At 40.7% G+C, this 19,890-nt stretch overlaps 1 protein-coding gene across 2 annotated transcripts in view; it reads left to right on the top strand.

The window, feature by feature from the left end:
* CCDC93 (coiled-coil domain containing 93) overlaps window positions 1-19,890 on the top strand; it is a 104,422-nt gene that overhangs the window by 24,299 nt on the left and 60,233 nt on the right. The window contains exons 7-9 of one of the 2 annotated variants that reach the window (XM_050916020.1): window positions 6,045-6,145; window positions 7,003-7,020; window positions 17,396-17,435. In XM_050916020.1, the coding sequence (XP_050771977.1) occupies window positions 6,045-6,145; window positions 7,003-7,020; window positions 17,396-17,435 (159 nt within the window). The remainder of the gene's footprint in view (window positions 1-6,044; window positions 6,146-7,002; window positions 7,021-17,395; window positions 17,436-19,890) is intronic. The other variant, XM_050916021.1, reaches the window with a different exon arrangement.

Genomic DNA, 19,890 nt, shown 5'->3' with positions numbered 1-19,890 from the left:
TACGCCAAAATGTGGCCTTGTGACTGTGTATTAAAGAACTGTTTAAAGGGGGTTGATAGCAGTAATGTATAGCTTCTGTCATTGTTTTTCACTTACTGGGACAAACTTTTCTCTCTGTTACACAGGAGTAAATTTGGAATAGGTCCATTGGCTTTGAGTTATGCTGGATTTACACTGGTGTAACTGAGCCAGAATCTGGCCCCCTGTGTTCTCTTATACCACAAGCCACTTTATAATCTGGGTGGGGAGTGGGAACTCCCTGTTTTCTTCTGGTTTGTTCTTTGGGTCTGTTTTTGCAATGTGTTTCTTTAGAACTCAGTTTACAGAACACAATCAGGTTTTCATTGTGCATCTGCTCTTGTCCCAATAGTTGTGTATGATCTTAGGTGACTTGGATTGGGCCAGTTGTGCATTGTGCAGCCTCAAACAAGTCTGCCTCTGTATTTGAATGCCAGATCCTCTTCTGCTGTTACAGCAACAGGCAAGAAATGAACAGTGGTTCCTCATTTTCCCTCCCACACGCTTACTCTCTCTCCTAGGCAGTATGATCACTCCAGGATTAATCATTTTACCAGGCTTCAGCTGACCTGAAACAGTTTTGTTTTAGACAGTAGCAGTCTTAAAGGGACCCTGTCAAATAGTTTGAGCCCAAAACTAGACTTGCTTGAAAACTCTCTCCAGAGGGCAATAGCATTTAGTTTCTAACATGCCCATTAGTCTGTCAGGAAACTTTGTGCTTGTAACAACTGTGTTTATACATTATACTGATATTCTTTGATGGGGAAAGCCCTCTGCTAGGAGGACACTTGGATCAAATTAGTTAACAAACCCTAATCTCATTACTGTGCTGCTTCCATTGATGACAGATGATGTAAATAGTGTGTTGGCTTGTGCTTAAGGGAAAAAGGTGAGGGAAATTTAGCATTGGGCATAAGGAGAAGGGCAGAAAAGTAGCAGGCATAGAGACGTTTAAGTCAAATTCAGATGGACGCAAATGAGTGTTGCTTTGTCAGTGGAAGTCTGAAGTGGCACCTACTTACACAACATTAGGCCAGTTTTCAAGATTCTATGGCCCCAGTCCAGCAAACTTTAAGAACATGAGTGCCGTCTGCAGGACTGGAACTAAGAGTAGAACAAATAATGAGAAGTAAAGAAATGAAGTTACAGCTTTAAAAAAATTAATAAAAACTCCTGTGCTAATTTGACGCGCAAGTAAGAAATTTGAGGTTATAGTTGCTGTGTTAACTGGATCCGTTTACACATTTGTAGTATTTTGTAGTGCACTGTTAAATTTTATAACTCAATATATATGAAATTCATTATTGCTGTAAGACCCATTTTTAATCTTTTTTTAGAATAATGAGCTCTGCACCTTTATACTTGAAAAAATCACCTACACTACATTTTTAATCATCTCCTTTTAAACACACAACTTCGGCATTTCTACACTTCTTTTCAGACACAAGGATTTGATTGAGACTTCTGGGCCAAATTCTTCTTAGTTGTACTATTGGAATTCCACGGATGATAAAGAGTTTGCACCAGTGAAACTGGGAAGAGAATATAAGTATTAAGTACATGTCGCATATGGAGGTCTTTTAACGTAAGCTATTTGGGAATATGTACAGAAGTGTACCAGGCATGTACAGAAACAATGCCTGGTACGCTTCTCAATACACCTCTACTTCGATATAATGCTGTCCTTTTGAGCCAAAAAATCTTGCCGTGTTATAGGTGAAGCTGTGTTATATTGAACTTGCTTTGATCCACCGGAGTGTGCAGCCCCGCCCTCCCCCCCCCCGAGCATTGCTTTACTGCATTATATCCAAATTTGTTTTATATCGGGTGGCGTTATATCAAGGTAGCGGTGTATCTGAAAAACACCATTTTATTATACTGAACTCAGAGGTCTAAGTGGAATTTTACCAAATTAGTCAAAAAACTCTCTTCAGCTAAGAGCAGTCATTGAAAAACTAATCCCAAAGGTAAGTTTTTCAACAAGTTATCAGTGCCTGAAAGTAGCTTTATAGAAGAAGATGCTTCCTTAACTGAAACTAGTGTTTCTACTGTGGAATTATAACCCTTTAAAAATGTACTTTATAACTCCTGAGTTGCTTGCCTCATACATCAGTATGTTCCTTACTGCATAAATTACCATCCTGTGCTTTCTTCACAACATTTCTTCTATAGAATGGCTTCTAAAGGTTGCCTATGAAATTATTTCTTTTAAAATTGGATTTGCCTTTTTTGATCCTTTATGATGTATAAATGCTTGAAAGGTAGTTTTTACCCTCTCCTCTCTTTAAAAAACAAATTAAAAAATCAGATTTTTTTAAACCTTGGAAATATCAGCTCTTATCCTTTTTTTTTTTTTTTTTTTTTTTTTAAGATGTGTATTTAATCTTTAACAGAAACTTACTGTGCAAACTGTCAGTTGGTGATTAAATTACTGTTAACAAACAGCATTGCTACTGGATAGCCTGCTCCTCTAAGGGCCAGAGGCCTGGGTCCAGCTGAGAATAAGACAAGTGTTTCCTGTAAAGAGTTGCAGGAAGGGGGTGGGGGTGCGGTGGAAGGGAGGTTGCAAAGGGACAGTTTCCTGTAGTGGTCACTGGAGAAAGGAGACCCCAAGTGAGAAGCCTGTAAGTTGTGGCTGGATAGAGAGACCCTATTGGAAGTTTTTTTTTCTTTTGTGAGTTTATTGGTCGTTTTGGACAGTAAGCAAAGCCTGGAGGCAAGGGCTAAAGACTGATTTAGGCATGATTGATAATTCTTGAGGCCAGTGAGGAATGTTGGCAGCTTACAAGCATCTTAAGCAAACTGGTTTAAAAACCTTTTCTCTATCAGTTGTTGGTTTTTTTTCATCATCCTGCTGCTTAAGACATTTAATTGGTTCTCCAGTTATCATAGGCTGAGTCTGCAGTATTGCCTTGTTTATATTGGAAACTGTCCTGCTTCCAGCCATTAGTGGCCAAGTATGTAGCTACCTCTTGACATAGACAAGGAGAGCCAGAAAAGCGAAGCTTACAGTAGTAATTCCCACCAGAGCAAACTGTAGTTTTCCTGGTCTATGCTAAGCTATTTAGGTAGTTGAAATGGAGGTGCATTCCCAGTGTAGATAAGGCTAAAGAAAACTGGGACCTGTAATTTTCCATCTTTGCAACTTCAGAGGTTGAGGGTCTGTCACTCTTGGGTTTTTTCCCCCTCCTGCTCAAAGTATCATTAAAGAACACAACAGTAAAAAAATAAAAAATACCTGTGCTCTGTCTTCACTCGCCTCCACTGTTACTGCCATCAGTATTGCTGGTAGGCGTCTTATGGAGACAAGGCCATGGAATCTTGCAGGTCAGACAGCTTGAGTTTCTAATGCAGAAAATGAGCAGAATAACTTTTCTTGCAGGGAAGAGAGCCTCCCAAACCTTCATTCTACATGATTAAGTAGTGGGGGGGAAAAGTCACCTTTGCAGGTCATCCTTATGTCCTTGCACTGGAATTTGTGGGAAGAGATCGTATCCTCTAAAAGAGGATCAAATAAATGTAGTCACTATTACTAATTCTTAATATTCCCTTTGCCAGCCTTCAGTCCTGGCCATAACCATAAATTTCATTTAATATTCCCCTGGAGTACAGCGGGTAGATCTTTAGTCCATAGTTTTAATAATTAATCCAGATGACCGAATAATCTTTTCAATGGAACTAGAGCTGCTACTGATGAAAGATGAATGTGCTGTGAAATTGAGATTCTTAGTAAGTAGTTTTACGTTCATCTACACAATTATCTGATGCTTAGACTAATATTTATGGTGTATTTGTGCATGCTATAATTGCTATGATGAATTCCAGTCCTTAGCATAGGTCGAGACAGGGAGACACCTGATAGTAAAAGCTCTCAAAGTCCAGATCCAGTGGCTGGAAGGAGAAGTTAGACAAATTCAGACTAGAAATAAGGTGTAGATAAAAGTGAGAGTAATTGGCAACTTACTAACAGACTTGGTTGGTTCTTGCTCACTTGAAGTCTAGAAATTCTGATTTATAAAAAGATATGTTTTACTTTATCAGGAAGTTATGGGCTTGATGCAAGAGTTACTGGGTGAAAATCTTGGTCTGTGTTACACAGGAGGTCAGACAAGAAAATCACTATTGTCTCTTCTGGCTTTTTAAAATCTTTGAAGCCATCATCCCACATGATAAAATACCACATCCACTAGTTTTCCTGATACTGGCTAAGTATGGAAAAATACTAGGCTTGCTTTTCCCTGTGTTTAACCTTTAGTTGCATTACCAGCCTCAAGCATTCAAACATCATGAATTGGGCCCCTCCAGAACATGAGATTTTTTTTAAAATGTCACGAATTTTAAGCCAATGGGGTAGGGTATTACCTTTCTGGTCTTGGAGCCTTTAAGGTTCATGTTTTCAAGCTTCTCTGCAACCATGAGGGCTAGGGCTAAAAATGTGCATTTTTGAGAGAGAGAGCTGACTCGCACATAGTCACCTGACTCTGAATGCTGGGGCTTTAAGAAAAACACCAAACATTACAAACCTGGCAGTAAAATCAGAAGAGTTGACAACACATCTTTTGATCTGTTTTTCCAGTATTTTCACTGCCCGTAGTACTTGTGGAACTTCATTTTTAATGTTTTATAGAGATTTATAAATCACTTTTTAAAAACTACTGTTACGTGAGACATTCTGCAACTGGATTTGCCTCTCCCTGCAGCAAACAAATGACAAAAATAGCCCCATTAAAAGTGCTTCATATCCTGGTTCCAGTAGTTCTTTTGTCACTTCTCTGAAGTACTCTTAGGTCTTTGTTATACATAAAAGTTATACTGCTTCATTATACGAATATAGTTTTAGTATAGTCCCACAGTGCAGTATATTTGTGCTTATACCGGTATAACTGTTCCCACACAGGAAGGAGAATAAGCTATTCTGATATAATGCGTCTTCGTATTGGTATAACTACATCCACAGTAGGGGTTGTACAGGTATAACTATATCATTTAAAAAAATCACCCCACCCAATAGTTACATTGCTACAAAGCTTTATAGACGTGGCCTCAGTGATCCTGCATGGTGCAGTAGAACCTCAGTTACGAACACCTTGGGAATGGAGGTTGTTTGTAACTCTGAACAAAAGGTTATGTTTCTTTCAAAAGGTTACAACTGAACATTGACTTAATACAGCTTTGAAACTTTACCGTGCAGAAGAAAAATGCTGCTTTTAACCATATGAATTTATATGAAACAAGGACAGTTTCCTTACCTTGTTAAATCTTTTTTTAAACTTTCCCTTTATTTGTTTTAGTAGTTTAACACAGTGCTGTACTGTACAGTATTTGCTTTTATTGGTCTCTTCTGCTGATGATTGCGTACCTCAGGTTCTAAATGAGAGATGTGGTTGACTGGTCAGTTAATAACTCTGTAACTCTGAGATTCTACTGTATTTAGTGCACTTCTCTCCAACTAGTATTTAATTGTATCAAACATTCTTTAACTTAGCTACAATATGGTATTGATTAATTCTGGTTGATAGAATGCTGGGAATTTTTTTCCTGCATGCTTTTTTTCTTAAAATAGAATCTGTTTCCCCCTCCTATGTGACTGGCTAAAGGAGCAATAATTAAGTAGATAGTAATTAAATTTAATTATCCAGTTAAGACATAATTCCCGGTCACTGAAGCTGTCTGTTTAATTATAGGTTTTTTTCATTTAAACAGGCATCTGTTTTGGTTTTGGCCATCTTTTCAAATGTCCTTAAAATGGCAAATTGAACAAATTATGCCTTTTGTGAAATATTCATGTGTAATATTAGAAAAAAGAAAGAAGAGGGAGAAAGAAAAGAGGTGCTCTAGGAAGCCTTTTAGGTCTAACTTGGTCAGGGTGTACAAACCTAATTGCAGAAACAGAATTCAAAGCTACATTGCATGGATGGAGGAGGTGGGCTGTTGAACGTGAGATTGCTCATTATCCATTTAGAAAATAAAACCATTTATTTAGGAGAAGTTCTTGACAATCTCTGAATTCGTTTACTATCTTGCAGGAGGTTTATAAACCCCAGAGAAAATACAAACGTCAAGCTGGAGCAGAAGAGCTGCTGGATGAGGAGTCTAAGGTTCACGCCACACTTTTGGAATATGGCAGGTTAGTGGGTCTCATCAGTCTTAACTGTTCACTTATCTTGATGTGGTTCAAATGCTTTATATTGTATAAGCCTAGCAACCTAGGTTTTTTTTTCGTTTGGAACTCTTTTATTTTCATGCCGACTGCTCAGGTTTAAAGAGATGTTTGGTTTCACATTTTTAAGTTTACTTTTTGGGGCAAGGGCTGTCTTGTTGATATGTACAATGCCTAACACAGTGGAGATTCATTCCCTGAGTGAGGTCTGTTAGCACCACTACCATATAAATAATGATAGTTTATTGTACATGGTTGATCTCTGCATGTAAAAAGAATGGTCTAGATTCCTGACGCTTCTGACTGGGTTGAGACTTTCAGCTGTGATCTTTAACCAGTGTTGGCTTTCAGGAAGTGATTTCTGGAAGTCTGAAAGAAAGGGGATTGAAGTGCGGTGGGGTTATTGTTTGTTTTGAAATGGTGAGGATGTGGTTAGTACCTCAGGAGACTGAATCGTGGCTATAGCACTGATGCTGCCTGTGCTATGCAAACAAACTTCCAGATGAAGAGACACAAAGCTAACTGAAAATAAATATTTGCCAATATCTGTTGCCTTTTTGAAATTTTTCCAGTTTCTTATGAGATAAATTGGAGGTGGAGTAGGGGGAGAAACGTGTTCAGTATTTGGGAAGAAGGAACTGGGGTTACTAATACTTTTGTTTCCAACTTCTATTTCTAATATTTTCTTAGCTTAATAATACTTAAGCCTCCCTTACTAGTTGACTTTTCCACTGTGATCTCTTTCTAAGTTCTTCAGCTAGTATTGAGTTTTATATCTTTCTTCCTTCCTTGTATCTTTTTTCATCCCTTCTCCCCTACCTTAGATTTACTGACTCTTTACTGTGAGTATTTTCCTTTTTGTTCCTTTTGACTTTTATTTTAAGGCAGCAACGGTGCTCTGAGTTGGAGCATGCTTTGTAAACGTTTCCTCTCATTCTGTGTATTTCACAATGGCAGCATGGACTAACTAATAACATTTTCTTTCCTGCTCATTGACAATAAGAGTGGAATAAAAACTGCAGTATGTTCTTAACACAACTTTTGAGGTATATTTGGAATGCGAATATGAGAAGACTCTCCTTTCACTCAGCACACATGCTTGCACCTTTGAATGCTATACATAAGCTAACCAAAGAACATTATTTTTCAGTGGATTTCAATATAGATATAAGGAGGTTGGCGTGGAAAAATAAGTATTTGCCGTTTAGTGTAAGTAATTCTAATGGGATCTCTGGATCTGTTCAGAGCACTACTCTACTCTAACATCACAATCTCTCTGGTGCTTCAAGAAATAAGAAGATGCCTGTTGTGTACAGGAACTCCTCACTTAAAGTCATGCTGCTTAACTCTTTGTTTCAAGGTTAAGTTGCTGATCAATTAGGGAACATGATTGTTTAAAGTTGTGAAATGCTTCCTTCTAATGTGTCAAGTATCAGAGGGGTAGCCGTGTTAGTCTGGATCTGTAAAAGCAGCAGAGAGTCCTGTGGCACCTTGTAGACTAACAGATGTTTTGGAGCATGAGCTTTCTTGGGTGAATACCTACTTCATTGGATGCATGTAGTGGAAATTTCCAAGGACAGGTGTGTGTGTGTGTGTGTGTGTGTGTGTGTATATATGCAAGCAAGAAGCAGGCTAGAGACGTCTGTTAGTCTATAAGGTGCCACAGGACTCTTTGCTGCTTCCTTCTAACGTCCTTTAGCAGCTGCCTGTTTTGTCCACTGCTTGCAGGAAGAGCAGCCTGTTGCAGCTAGCTGGTGGGTGGTTGGAACCAGGGTGGACCAACAGCCCCCCATCAGCTCCCCACTCCCTAAGTTCCCTGTGCAGCAGCTGTCCCTCCCACCACTATGTGCTGCTCCTGCCCTTTGCCTTGGAGCTGCTCCCATAGACGCTTGCTGTACAGGGGAAAGGGGGAGGCTAATGTCAAGGTGTCTCTTCCTGCACCCTGCTTACCCCATCTTCCATAGAGCAGGGGGAACAGACCATGGATGGAGGGAGGTTCTAGGCAGTAGCTGCCATCTCTGGTCTCGGCAAACTGATTAACAAGGCAGTGTACTTAAGCCTGAAGTCAGCTTCTTAAAGGGGAAATGCCCATTATCTCTCTCACACAGGGTGTCTCTCTCTGTCTGCCCTCCCTCCTTTCCTGCTGCCTTGTATAGTGTTAACCCTTGAGGGCTCAGTCAATTGCTAGTTCATTTAGCAGTAAGGCATTCCCTGGGAAATATCCCACCCTCTGACTCCTCCACCTCAACGAAGCTTCGCAATCATCATCACTATGTTCCAGTATTTAATAGTTTGTTTAAAACTTACACTGTGCGTGTGTGTATATATATAGTCTTTTGTCTGGTGGGAAAAAATTCTCTGGTGCCTAACCCCTTCATTAATTCTTATGGGGAAGTTGGATTCGCTTAACATAGTTTCACTTAGTTGCATTTTTCAGGAACATAACTACAACGTTAAGTGAGGAGTTCCTGTATATAGTAGCTAATAATTCTGTAACAAATCTAACATTTACAAAAACTGTGCACCATAATCTTGAAATGACACAGCTGCACATTTGTGACTGAAAATGAGTAAATGTTCCTTAGCTACTGTGTTGAGAAATCTTGCAATATGTTTTGAAACAACAAGTCAGTGGGAGTTTGTCCAAAGGCTGCAGAATTTTGCTGATTTCTAATTGAAATATTCCCATGAAGCTACCATTTTAAAAAATACCTTCTTTAATGAATAAAATTGCTGGCTTCTCCCTGAAGTTTTTGTTCATTTGGAAAACTTCGTATTTTAAAAGGGCAATTTTTTTTATTTAGTTTTTGGGTGGAATTAATTATTAGTTTTTAATTACTTTTGACTTGTAGCCACTTCATTCATAATGAATTTTGTTTTTACTTTTCTAAAGAAAAATGTTACAGTTGGGAGTGGTTCTATTGCATTCCATTAAACATCTGTCTCTGCTACACTCCAATTTACTATTGGAAAATATTCTTTGCAATGATCTAAGCTAGACTTCTTTTTAATGAAATACTAGTTTCTGCACCAGTTGGTGGCACTCTGCTGGGAATGATTTTGACTTGTGTGCTAGTAGATTGTTCCTCTCCTCTCCCACCCCTCCCCCCCTGCTGTTAGGACTGCCCATTTAAATCCTGAGATAGTTCTGGTTTAGATCAGCAGATTTGACTCCAGCAGGCAAGAGTAAAAAAATTTGAGGAACATAAAATTCTGGGTAGTGGCCTTCCTTTTTCAAATTAAAGGAAGGTTTTGGTGTTCTTCCAAGCCCACTACATTTAAGAATCTGAGTGGACAGTTTGAAAGATGGAGTAAACCAAGGAAACTTTAATCTTGTGGATCAGTAATGATTTTGGCTTAAATGTTGCAGAACATTTGGAAGCATGATCAGGATACACCTAAAGAAAGAGGAACCAAACTGATGGAAAGAACAGAAAGCTGCAGCACAAGGAGGTTTAAACTAGGACTTTAGATAAAAGGGCAAGTACTGAGAGAGCAAATAAAAATAGAGATGGACAGGTGTTGAAGGATAAAAAGGTCTTGTAGTGGAAATGAGGTTTTTGTTAGATTCAGTCGTGAATTAATGAGAACTCATGAAACGATGTGCTTAAAATACAAGGTTTGTTAAAAAAGCTCATGTACACGTTCACTGAGCTTCAGTAGGAAATTAAAGGAGACTAGAGGCATGAAGTTTGCAGGGTAGTGGGCATGACTGGAAATTTGTTAGACTGATCATTTGAGCTGATATTAGCCCCCTTAATTATTACAGTATGTATAGCATGCTGTTAGGAACTGAGGAAATTTAGGCTGATTTATAAAAAATGAAGGGAACTTGGAGAAAACTAGGAATATTGCAGAGTTGTAATGGATTAAGTATGGATATCTTGCATAACACATAACAGGAATATGTTATGAGACTCCTGACTGGAGAGAACCATTTTTGATATGGCACAATAAGCAACAAATGAGGACATGTGATATGTATAGAATTATGATTACAGAGAAGATCTGAAATTCTGGCATAAACTGCGTTGCATTTGATCAGAGAAGAAAGTTTGTGTGATCATAAGTCTGCATTGAATCTGCCAGCCAAAAGTGGTGGTAGTCAGAGAGAGGAGAAAGATTAAATATATAGTAAAAGTTGTTGAGGAAAATAGAAAGCAGAAATCAGAGTTTAATAGACTAAGGATGATTCCAAAACTTAAGTGCTAGTGAAGGGACAAACATTATAAAGTTTAGCTGGTATTATTAGGTATAATGTAGGATGATGTAAAGTAAAATAAAATAAACAGCCGTACTTAAGGAATGAGACACATTCTACAAAGTGGTAACCTTAAATGTTGTAACTGCCATAATAGTATTGGAATGGACCATTGATCCCATTCCAACAAATACATATCAGACATAGTACAGTAATTGGATCAGGCTATTGCATACAATACCCGAGTCCAAACTAATTCGGGTGTAAATTCTAGTTCCCACCAGCATCTTGCACACTAAGTGGCCCATGGACCCTGCTGAAGCACATTAAGGGTATGTCTACACTACGGGATTATTCCAATTTTACAGAAACTGGTTTTTTAAAACAGATTGTATAAAGTCAAGTGCACGCGGCCACAGTAAGCACATTAATTCGGCGGTGTGTGTCCTTGTACCGATGCTACTGTCGATTTTCCGGAGCGTTGCACTGTAGGTAGCTATCCTATAGTTCCCACAGTCTCCCCCGCCCCTTGGAATTCTGGGTTGAGATCCCAGTGCCTGATGGGGCAAAAAACATTGTCGCAGGTGGTTCTGGGTACAGCCTCACCCCTCCCTCCGTGAAAGCAGCAGACAACCATTTCACGCCTTTTTTCCTGGGTGAACTGTGCAAATGCCATAGCACAGCAAGCATGTATCCTGCTTAGCTCAAGACCCCAATTGTGGATGTTGTAGACTGCACGAGAATGTGCGAAGTGTTTATGCTGAACCAGGACCTGCAAAACCAGGCGAGGAGGCGGCAGCTACGGCAGCGCGGCGACGAGAGCGATGAGGACATGGACACAGAATTATCTCAAACCGCGGGCCCCTGCGCTTTGGAGATCCTGCTGGTAATGGGGCAGGTTCTAGCCATTGAATACCGATTTGGGGCCCGGGAAACAAGCACAGACTTGTGGGACCGCGTAGTTTTGCAGGTTTGGGACGATTCCCAGTGACTGCTAAACTTTTGCATGTGTAAGGGCACTTTCATGGAACTTTGACTTGCTTTCCCCTGCCCTGAAACACCAGAATACCAAGATGAGAGCAGCCCTCACAGTTGAGAAGCGAGTGGCAATAGCCCTCTGGAAGTTTGCAACGCCAGACAGCTACCGGTCAGTCGGGAATCAGTTTGGAGTGGGCAAATCTGTGGGGGCTGCTGTGATGCAAGTAGGCAAAGCTATCATTAAGCTGCAGCTACGAAAGTTAGTGACTCTGGGAAATGTGCAGGTCATAGTGGATGGCTTTGCTGCAGTGGGATTCCCTAACTGTGGTGGGGCGATAGATGGAACCCATATCCCTATCTTGGCACCGGAGCACCAGGGCACCCAGTACGTAAACCACAGGGGGTACTTTTCAATGGTGCTGCAAGCACTGGTGGACCTTAAGGGACGTTTCACCAACATCCGCGTGGGATGGCCGGGAAGGGTTCATGATGCTTGCGTCTTCAGGAACACTACTCAGTTTAAACGGCTCCAGCAAGGGAGTTACTTCCCAGACCAGAAAATAACAGTTGGGGATGTTGAAATGCCTGTCGTTATCCTGGGTGACCCAGCCTACCCCATTCATGCCATGGCTCATGAAGCCATACACAGGTAGCCTGGACAGTAGTCAGGAGTTGTTAAACTACAAGCTGAGCAAGTGCAGAATGGTGGTAGAATGTGCATTTGGCCGTTTAAAGGCGCTCTGGCGCACATTACTGACTCACTCTGACCTCAGCCAAATCAATGTCCCCATTGTTGTTGCTGCGTGCTGTGTGCTCCACAATTTGTGTGAGAGTAAGGGGAAGACCTTTATGGTGGGGTGGGAGGCTGAGGCAAATCACTGGCCGCTGATTATGCACAGCCAGACACCTGGGCGATTAGAAGAGCACACCACGAAGCGGTGTGCATCAGAGAAGCTTTGAAAACGAGTTTCATCACGGGCCAGGGTACAGTCTGACTGCTGGGTTTGTTTCCCCTTGATGAACCCCGCCCCTTGATTGACTCATTCCCTGTAAGCAACTCACCTTCCCGCTTCGATTACAGCTTGCTTTCTAAGGAAATAAAGTCACTATCATTTAAAAATCATGTATTCTTTTGACTGATTCATTATAAAAAGAGGGAGAGAACTGACAAGGTAGCCCAGGTGTGGTTTGGGAGGAGAATAGGATGGAAGGAAAAGGCCACTAAAAAAACTTCAAAGTAATGACAGCCTTTTGGTTGGACTGTCCACGGGGGTGGAGTGGGCGGGTGCACGAAGCCTTCCCCCACGCATTCTTACACGTCTGGGTGAGGAGGATATGGAACATGGTGAGGGTGGTTACACAGGGTCTGCAGCGGCACTCTGTAATCCTGCTGCTGTTCCTGAAGGTCCACCAGACATCGGAGGATGTCAGTTTGATCACGCAGCAGCCCCAGCATTGCATCCCGCCACCTCTGATCTTCCTGCCGCCACCTCTCATCTCGAGCGTCCCTCCTGTCCTCACGTTGGTCCCTCCTGTCCTCACGTTCACTGGCATCTTTCCTGCATTTGATATCACGTCCTTCCACTTGTTCACATGAGCACTTTCATTGCGGGTCACTTCCATGATTTCCGAGAACATTTCGTCTCGCGTCTTTTTTTTTTCTGCTGCCTTATCTGAGATAGCTTTTGGGATGGAGTAGGGAGGCTTGAAAAATTTGCAGCTGCATGAGAGAGGGGAAAAAAGGGAGAAAAGTATTTAAAAAGATACATTTTACAGAACAATGCTTATACTCTTTCACAGTGAACAACACTATTCACTTTACATAGCACATGTGATTTCACTACAAGGTCACATTTTGCATCTTAATATTGAGTGCCTGCGGCTCTGGTGTTAGAGATCTCACAGACGCAGGTCTGGGCAGCAGAATTCAGTTTGCATGCATCCATGGTTAGCCATTGTCTTTCAGCTTCTGCAGCCTTCATATACACAGTGCCCTCCTTTCCCAAATACCAAGCAAATCCCATTCAGTGCTGCTTCTTTCCTGTTAACATGCAGCAGCAGAAACCACGCCCCCATCCAATTCTCTGGGATGATTGCTTTACCCTTCCCCCCCACTGCATGGCTGGTATCATGAAAGATCACTGCTCGCCAAACGCGAAAAAGCTCAGTGCCAATCCCCCTCCTCCTCCCACTGCTTGGCTACCTGCAAGGAAGGATTTCTTTTAAGCAACAGGCAAACAGCTCAGTAGGAATGGCCATGTCTGTCCCTTTAATTAAATTCCTGAATTTCAACCAGGTTACCATGAACAACATCACTCTCCTGAGGATAACACAACGAGATAAAGAACGGATGTTGCTTGAATGCTAGCAATCACCGGGACCATACACAGCTAGGCTTTGTCATGCAGTGATACCAGATTACTTGCTACTTGCATGCCGTGGTCAACTGTCCTACCATGGAGGACGGAATAAGGCTGCCCTGCCCAGAAAACTTCTGCTAAGGCTTTTGGAGTACCTCCAGGAGAGCTTCATGGAGATGTCCCTGGAGGATTTCTGCTCCATCCCCAGACATGTTAACAGACTTTTCCAATAACTGTACTGGCCGCAAATGCATCCAAAGCCCTCAGGGCAAGTTAATCATTAAATGCTTGCTTTTAAACCATGTTTTATATTTACAAAGTTACACTCAGCAGAGGTCGCTTCCATGGCTTCATTGTGTGGGATAGTGGCTTGGGAGGGCCGGGAGGGTAATTCCATCTGGGTGAGAAAAAGCTCCTGGCTGTTGGGGAGAACGGAGTGCTGTGTGCTCTCTGCAAGCTCGTCCTCCTCTTCCTCCTACTCATCTTCCCCATCCGCAGAATCCTCAGGCATGGGTGAGATTACTAACCCCACCTCGGAATCCACGGATGGGTGGGGAACTGGTGGCGGACCCCCCTAGAATTGCATGCAGCTCAGCGTAGAAGCGGCATGTTTTCGGCCCTGCCCCGGACCTTCCATTTGTTTCTTTGGTTTTCTGGTAGACTTGTCTGAGCTCCTTAACTTTCACACGGCACTGTACTGAGTCCCTGCTGTGGTCTCTCTGCATCATGGCCTTGGAAATTTTTTCAAATGTTTTTTCATTTCATCTTTTGGAACAGAGTTCTATTAGCATGGAATCCTCTCCCCATATAGCGATCAGATCCAGTACCTCACACGTGGTCCATGCTGGAGCTCTCTTTCGATTCTCAGGAGACTGCATTGTTACCTGTGCTGATGAGCTCTGCGTGGTCACCCGTACTGGTGAGCTCTCCACGCTGGCCAAACAGGAAATGAAATTCAAAAGTTCGCGGGGCTTTTCCTGTCTACCTGGCCAGTGCATCAGAGTTCAGATGACTTTCCAGAGTTGTCACAATGGTGCACTGTGGGATACCGCCCGGAGGCCATTACCGTCGATTTGCGGCTACACTAACCCTCATCCGACATGGCAATACTGATTTCAGCGCTACTCCTCTCGTCTGGGAGGAGTACAGAAACCGGTTTAAAGAGCCCTTTATATTGATATAAAGGGCCTCTGTGTGGATGGGTGCAGGGTTAAATTGGTTTAACGCTGCTAAATTTGATATAAATTCGATGTAGTATAGACCAGGCCTAAAAGTTCCTTTGTACATGTTAATATAATCCTGTTTGAAACAAGACTACATTTATCATGTGCACTAGCCCTAAGACTCCTTCACCGCAGACACACTAATTATATAAAGCCCATTTAGCCTTCTACTCCATTCCTTCCAAATGCCTGGAGAAACAGATGGGCATTACTATATACAGTTATGGCGTGTGGCGTAATATGGCTATATCTGCTGCCATATTCTCAGTTGTCTCTTCTTCTGCTAGTCTTTCTATGTTTAAAGCTCATAGGTTGGCCAAAACCCTAATCTGAAGCCCAGAAATCTGAGTTCTGTGGGCTTTGGTTCAGGGCTTATATCACCACCTCTTATTTACATATCACAAAATAATTTGGGGGCAAAGGTTCTAATATATCAGTTTGTAGTACAGTTGATGCTATGAGGCATGGTATATGCATAAGTTTTGTACCAGTGTAACTGTACCTGTTAGGATTGTGATTTATATAGTTATTTATTTATTGCTGAAATAGTTATACTGGTATAACCCCTGGTGTGGATGCAATTATATAGAGGACTTTTATAGCTAATTCCCCTTCCCATATGGGAACAGCTATGCCAGTATAAAGCACCTTTAAACTGATATCACTGCGTCCAGAAGAGGAGGATTGTACTGCTTTAGCTATACCATCACAGTTAGTGGTACAAATTTCTAGTGTAGATAAGGTTCTTAAGGCTTGGAGTTGTGTTGGCATAATCAAAGGCTGAATTTGACCCTGAAAATACAAAGGTTGAAGGAGATAAGTGGGCAGTTAGTGGGGAAACAACCGTGATATCACTGAGAGCCTTTGTTTAAATTTTTACTACTTTTATTCACAAGATGTTAGAAACTCTTTCTACAGCAAACACCACTTTAAACAGTCTTATCTCCAAATAATTTTTCTAGGAATATCAAGCTTGTCCTTCCGTGTGTGTGTGTGTGTGTGTGTGTGTATATATATATATATATATATGTATGTATGTATGTGTATATGTATATATGTGTGTGTGTATGTATGTGTATATGTATATGTGTGTGTGTGTGTGTGTGTGTGTATATATATATATATATATTACATTTTTTTTGTGTGTGTATGTGTCTTTGTAATGCTGAGTTTGGTTACTCTCATTTCTGACCTAATAACATTTGGTTACTTGTGAAAAGTTGTGCATAATAACAAAATACACTGTTTAAAACTGTGGCTTAGCAGGGGATAAGTGTTTTTTTTTTTTCTTTGAGGAAAAAATTAAACCAAAAGCCCACTTGTGTGTATGTATTGTGACAAAGTTCCTCCTCTACCTTGGTAGGTCCTGTGCTTTATTGGTGGATTTGCTCGCCTCACAGATTCATACTGTGGGTCAGGAAACAGCCCAGAGACCTTCCCTCTGGTAGAAGCCACAGTCCAGGTCAATTCTTCCTGTGTTTGATCAGGAGTTGGAAGGTTTGGGGGGAACCCAGGCCTGCCTTCTACTCAGGGTTCCAGCCCAGGGCCCTGTGGACTGCAGCTGTCTAGAGTGCCTCCTGGAACAGCTGCGTGACAGCTACAACTCCCTGGGCTACTTCCCCATGGCCTCCTCCCAGCACCTTCTTTATCCTCACCACCGGGCCTTCCTCCTGATGTCTGATAATGCTTGTAATTCTCAGTCCTCCAGCAGTATGCCTACCCACTCTGTTCTTCGCACGCACTTCCTCTCCTCTGGCTTGACTGGAGTGAACCCTTTTATAGCATCAGAGGGGTCTTAATTAGGGTCAGGTGCTTAACAGCCTCACCTGACTCTTAGCAGGTTAATTGGAGTCGGATATTCTCATTAGCCTGGAGCAGCCCCTGCTCTGGTCACTCAGGGAACAGAAAACTGCTTCTCTAGTGGCCAATATATCTCCCTTCTACTACTCTGCTGTTCTTAACTGGCCAGGGTCTATCACAGTATTTAGTGCTGTAAGGACTTAAGGCCTTGATATAGGAAAAAAAATTGCGATTCAGAGACGCGTTTAAGCATTGCACGAGTCTCATTCATTGACTTTAGTGGAACTTAAGTGCTTTCCTGAATCAGGCATATATAAATAATTGCTAAGATTTACTTTCCTCCACCAATGCTTAAGCCTTCCCAAAGTAAGAGCATGTTGCTCACCAGACATGAGCACTATAGAATGTTGATTGCAGCTCTGTGGAATTACAGTACAGAAAGATTGGTGGGGAAACGAAAATTTAAATTGAAAATATGCCATAAAGTCTATTTTATTGGGGCATTCAGTAACAAACCCAAAACTGGCTTTTTTATTGTGTTACAGAATTTACCTCTTAGTGCATTTCTTAGGTACAGAAAAAGTGTATTTCTGAAATTGAGAATGTTGGTTGTTCCAGCAACACATTTCTTTGACTTTTTTCATGTGTATTTTAGGAGGTATGGATTTAGCAGACAAGCAGGCAAAATGGAGAAGGTAAGGGGTAATATTGATTACTGATATAAATTAAGAAACAGTGTGGTCAAGGAGGAAGGAATCGTATTTTTTCCTCTAAAGAAACCTCAGTTCTGGAAAATCTTGAAGAAAGGCTAGGAAGTCAGCAGGCTTGTGTGTGTGGTTGCTTTTTTTTTAAAAATTGCTAAATGAAACTAAAGCTCTGCAGCCCATGAAAGATATAATTGATTTCTGCCTCTTTTTTTTCTGCCTCTTTTTTTAAATTATCTCCCAACATTGAAAATACCCCTTAAAAGGTCATGTCAGGCTGCTTTCACAATCTGTTTGACACAAATCCAGTAACAGATTGCTAAGTCATTTGATCAGATAAAAATGTTTTCAAGCAATGATTATGCAAAGGGTAGTATGCTGTGATACAAATGTATTATGCTATGCCATGAACAAAACATTGTAGGATTGTCCCTTATTATAGCTAATGTGACCATAATTTGTGTTTGTTTTCAATGAAATAATGCTCTTACTAGTACTGTGCATATACAATTTTTAGGGCTGTCAATTTAATTGCAGTTCACTGACACAAGTAATTAAAAAATTAATTATGATTAGTCAGTTTTAATCACATTGTTAGACAATGGAGTACCAATTGAAATTTAATTTAATATTTTTGGACGTTTTTCTACATTTTCAAATATATTGACTTCAATTACAACACAGAATACGAAGTGTAGAGTGCTCACTTTATTATTATTTATATTACAAATATTTGCACTGTAAAAATGATAAATGAAATAGTACTTTTCAGTTCACCTCATACAAGTACTGTAGTATGATTTCTTTATTGTGAAGGTACAATTTGCAAAATGTAGAATATTTTTTTTGTTACATAACTGCACTCAAAAACAAAACAATGCAAAACTTTAGAGCCTACAAGTCTACTCAATCTTGTTCAGCCAATTGCTAAAACAAACAAGTCTGTTTAGATTTATGGGAGATAATGCTGCTGCTTTTTATTTACAATGTCACCTGAAAGTGAGACCAGGCGTCTGCATGGGACTTTTGTAGCCAGCATTGCAAGGTATTTATGTGCCAGATATGCTAAACATTCATATGCCTCTTCAAGCTTCAGCCACCATTCCAGAGGACATGCTTTTATGCTGATGACACTCGTTTTTAAAAAAAAAAAAAAAAGTGTTAGTTGAATTTGTGACTGAACTCTTTGGGGGAGAATTATGTCTCTGGCTGTGTTTTATCTGCATTCTACCATGTATTTCATGTTTTAATAGTCTCAGATGATGACTCAGCACATGTCACTCATTTTAAGAACACATTCGCTGCAGATTTGACAAAATGCAAAGAGGATACCAATGTGAGATTTCTAAAGATTGCTACAGCACTTGACCCAAGGTTTAAGAATCTGAAGTGCCTTCCAAAACCAGAAGGGACAAGGTGTGGAGCATGTCTTAAAAGAGCAACATTCTGATGCAGAAACTGCAAAACCTGAACCACTAAAAAAGAAAATCAGCATTCTGCTGGTGGCATCTGACTCACATGATGAAAATGAACATGCTTCTGTCTTCACTGTCTTTGGATAGTTATCGAGCAGAACCCGTCATCAGCATGGACGCATGCCCTCTGGAATGGTGGTTGAAACATGAAGTAACATATGAATCTTTAGTGCATCTGGCATGTAAATATCCTGCGACACTAGCTACAACAGTGCCATGTGAGCCCCTGTTCTCACATTCAGGAGACATTGTAAACAAGAAGTGGGCAGCATTATCTGCAAATATAAACAAACTTGTTTGAGCAATTGGCTGAACAAGAAGTAGGAAAATATTGGAAAATACAGAAAACATACACAAATATTTATGGATTATTGCTTAACAGTGCGATTAATCATGAATACTCTTTTAAATCGCTTGACAGCCCTAAAATTGTATAATTTAATACACCCATAGAAATAGAACATGCTGCAGCACAATATTACTTTGTTTCAATAACAAGATGTCCTTGCTAATATAGATAATGCATCAAATTGTGAGCATATCCTGTTGCAGGTTGGTAGGAAAGCATAATATGGTTAGCGGTGGGGTATGTGAAGAACCAGCAGCACACCAATGTTTAACTTGTAAATTTAATATTCAGGTAATATAAAATAAGATATTTCTAACTCTGTGGCTGTGAGTGATAAAATAAACCCATCTGCAACTGACTGAGGTGCAGTCCATAAAATATGACCAAGTCCCTTCACAAAGTCCTATTGGCTTTGTTAGCCAATATGTCAGAGTGTCACCATTTGTCATCTGAATTAAGCCACTACAAGAGAGAGGACTTAAATGTTTGAGTAGAGTGATGACGTGGTGTCAAGAAATACAGTATAAATCTCTGGGGAATGCTACTTACCTTTCACAGAATTAATTCTTCTGAAAGTGGACAGTCCTCACATAGGTTTATATCCTTTATATTTAAAATGTGT

The sequence above is a fragment of the Gopherus flavomarginatus genome, chromosome 10 (genome assembly GCF_025201925.1).
Source record: "Gopherus flavomarginatus isolate rGopFla2 chromosome 10, rGopFla2.mat.asm, whole genome shotgun sequence".
NCBI lineage: Eukaryota > Metazoa > Chordata > Testudines > Testudinidae > Gopherus > Gopherus flavomarginatus.
Note: the sequence above shows the minus strand (reverse complement) of the source record. Positions and strands in the feature narration are given on the sequence as shown.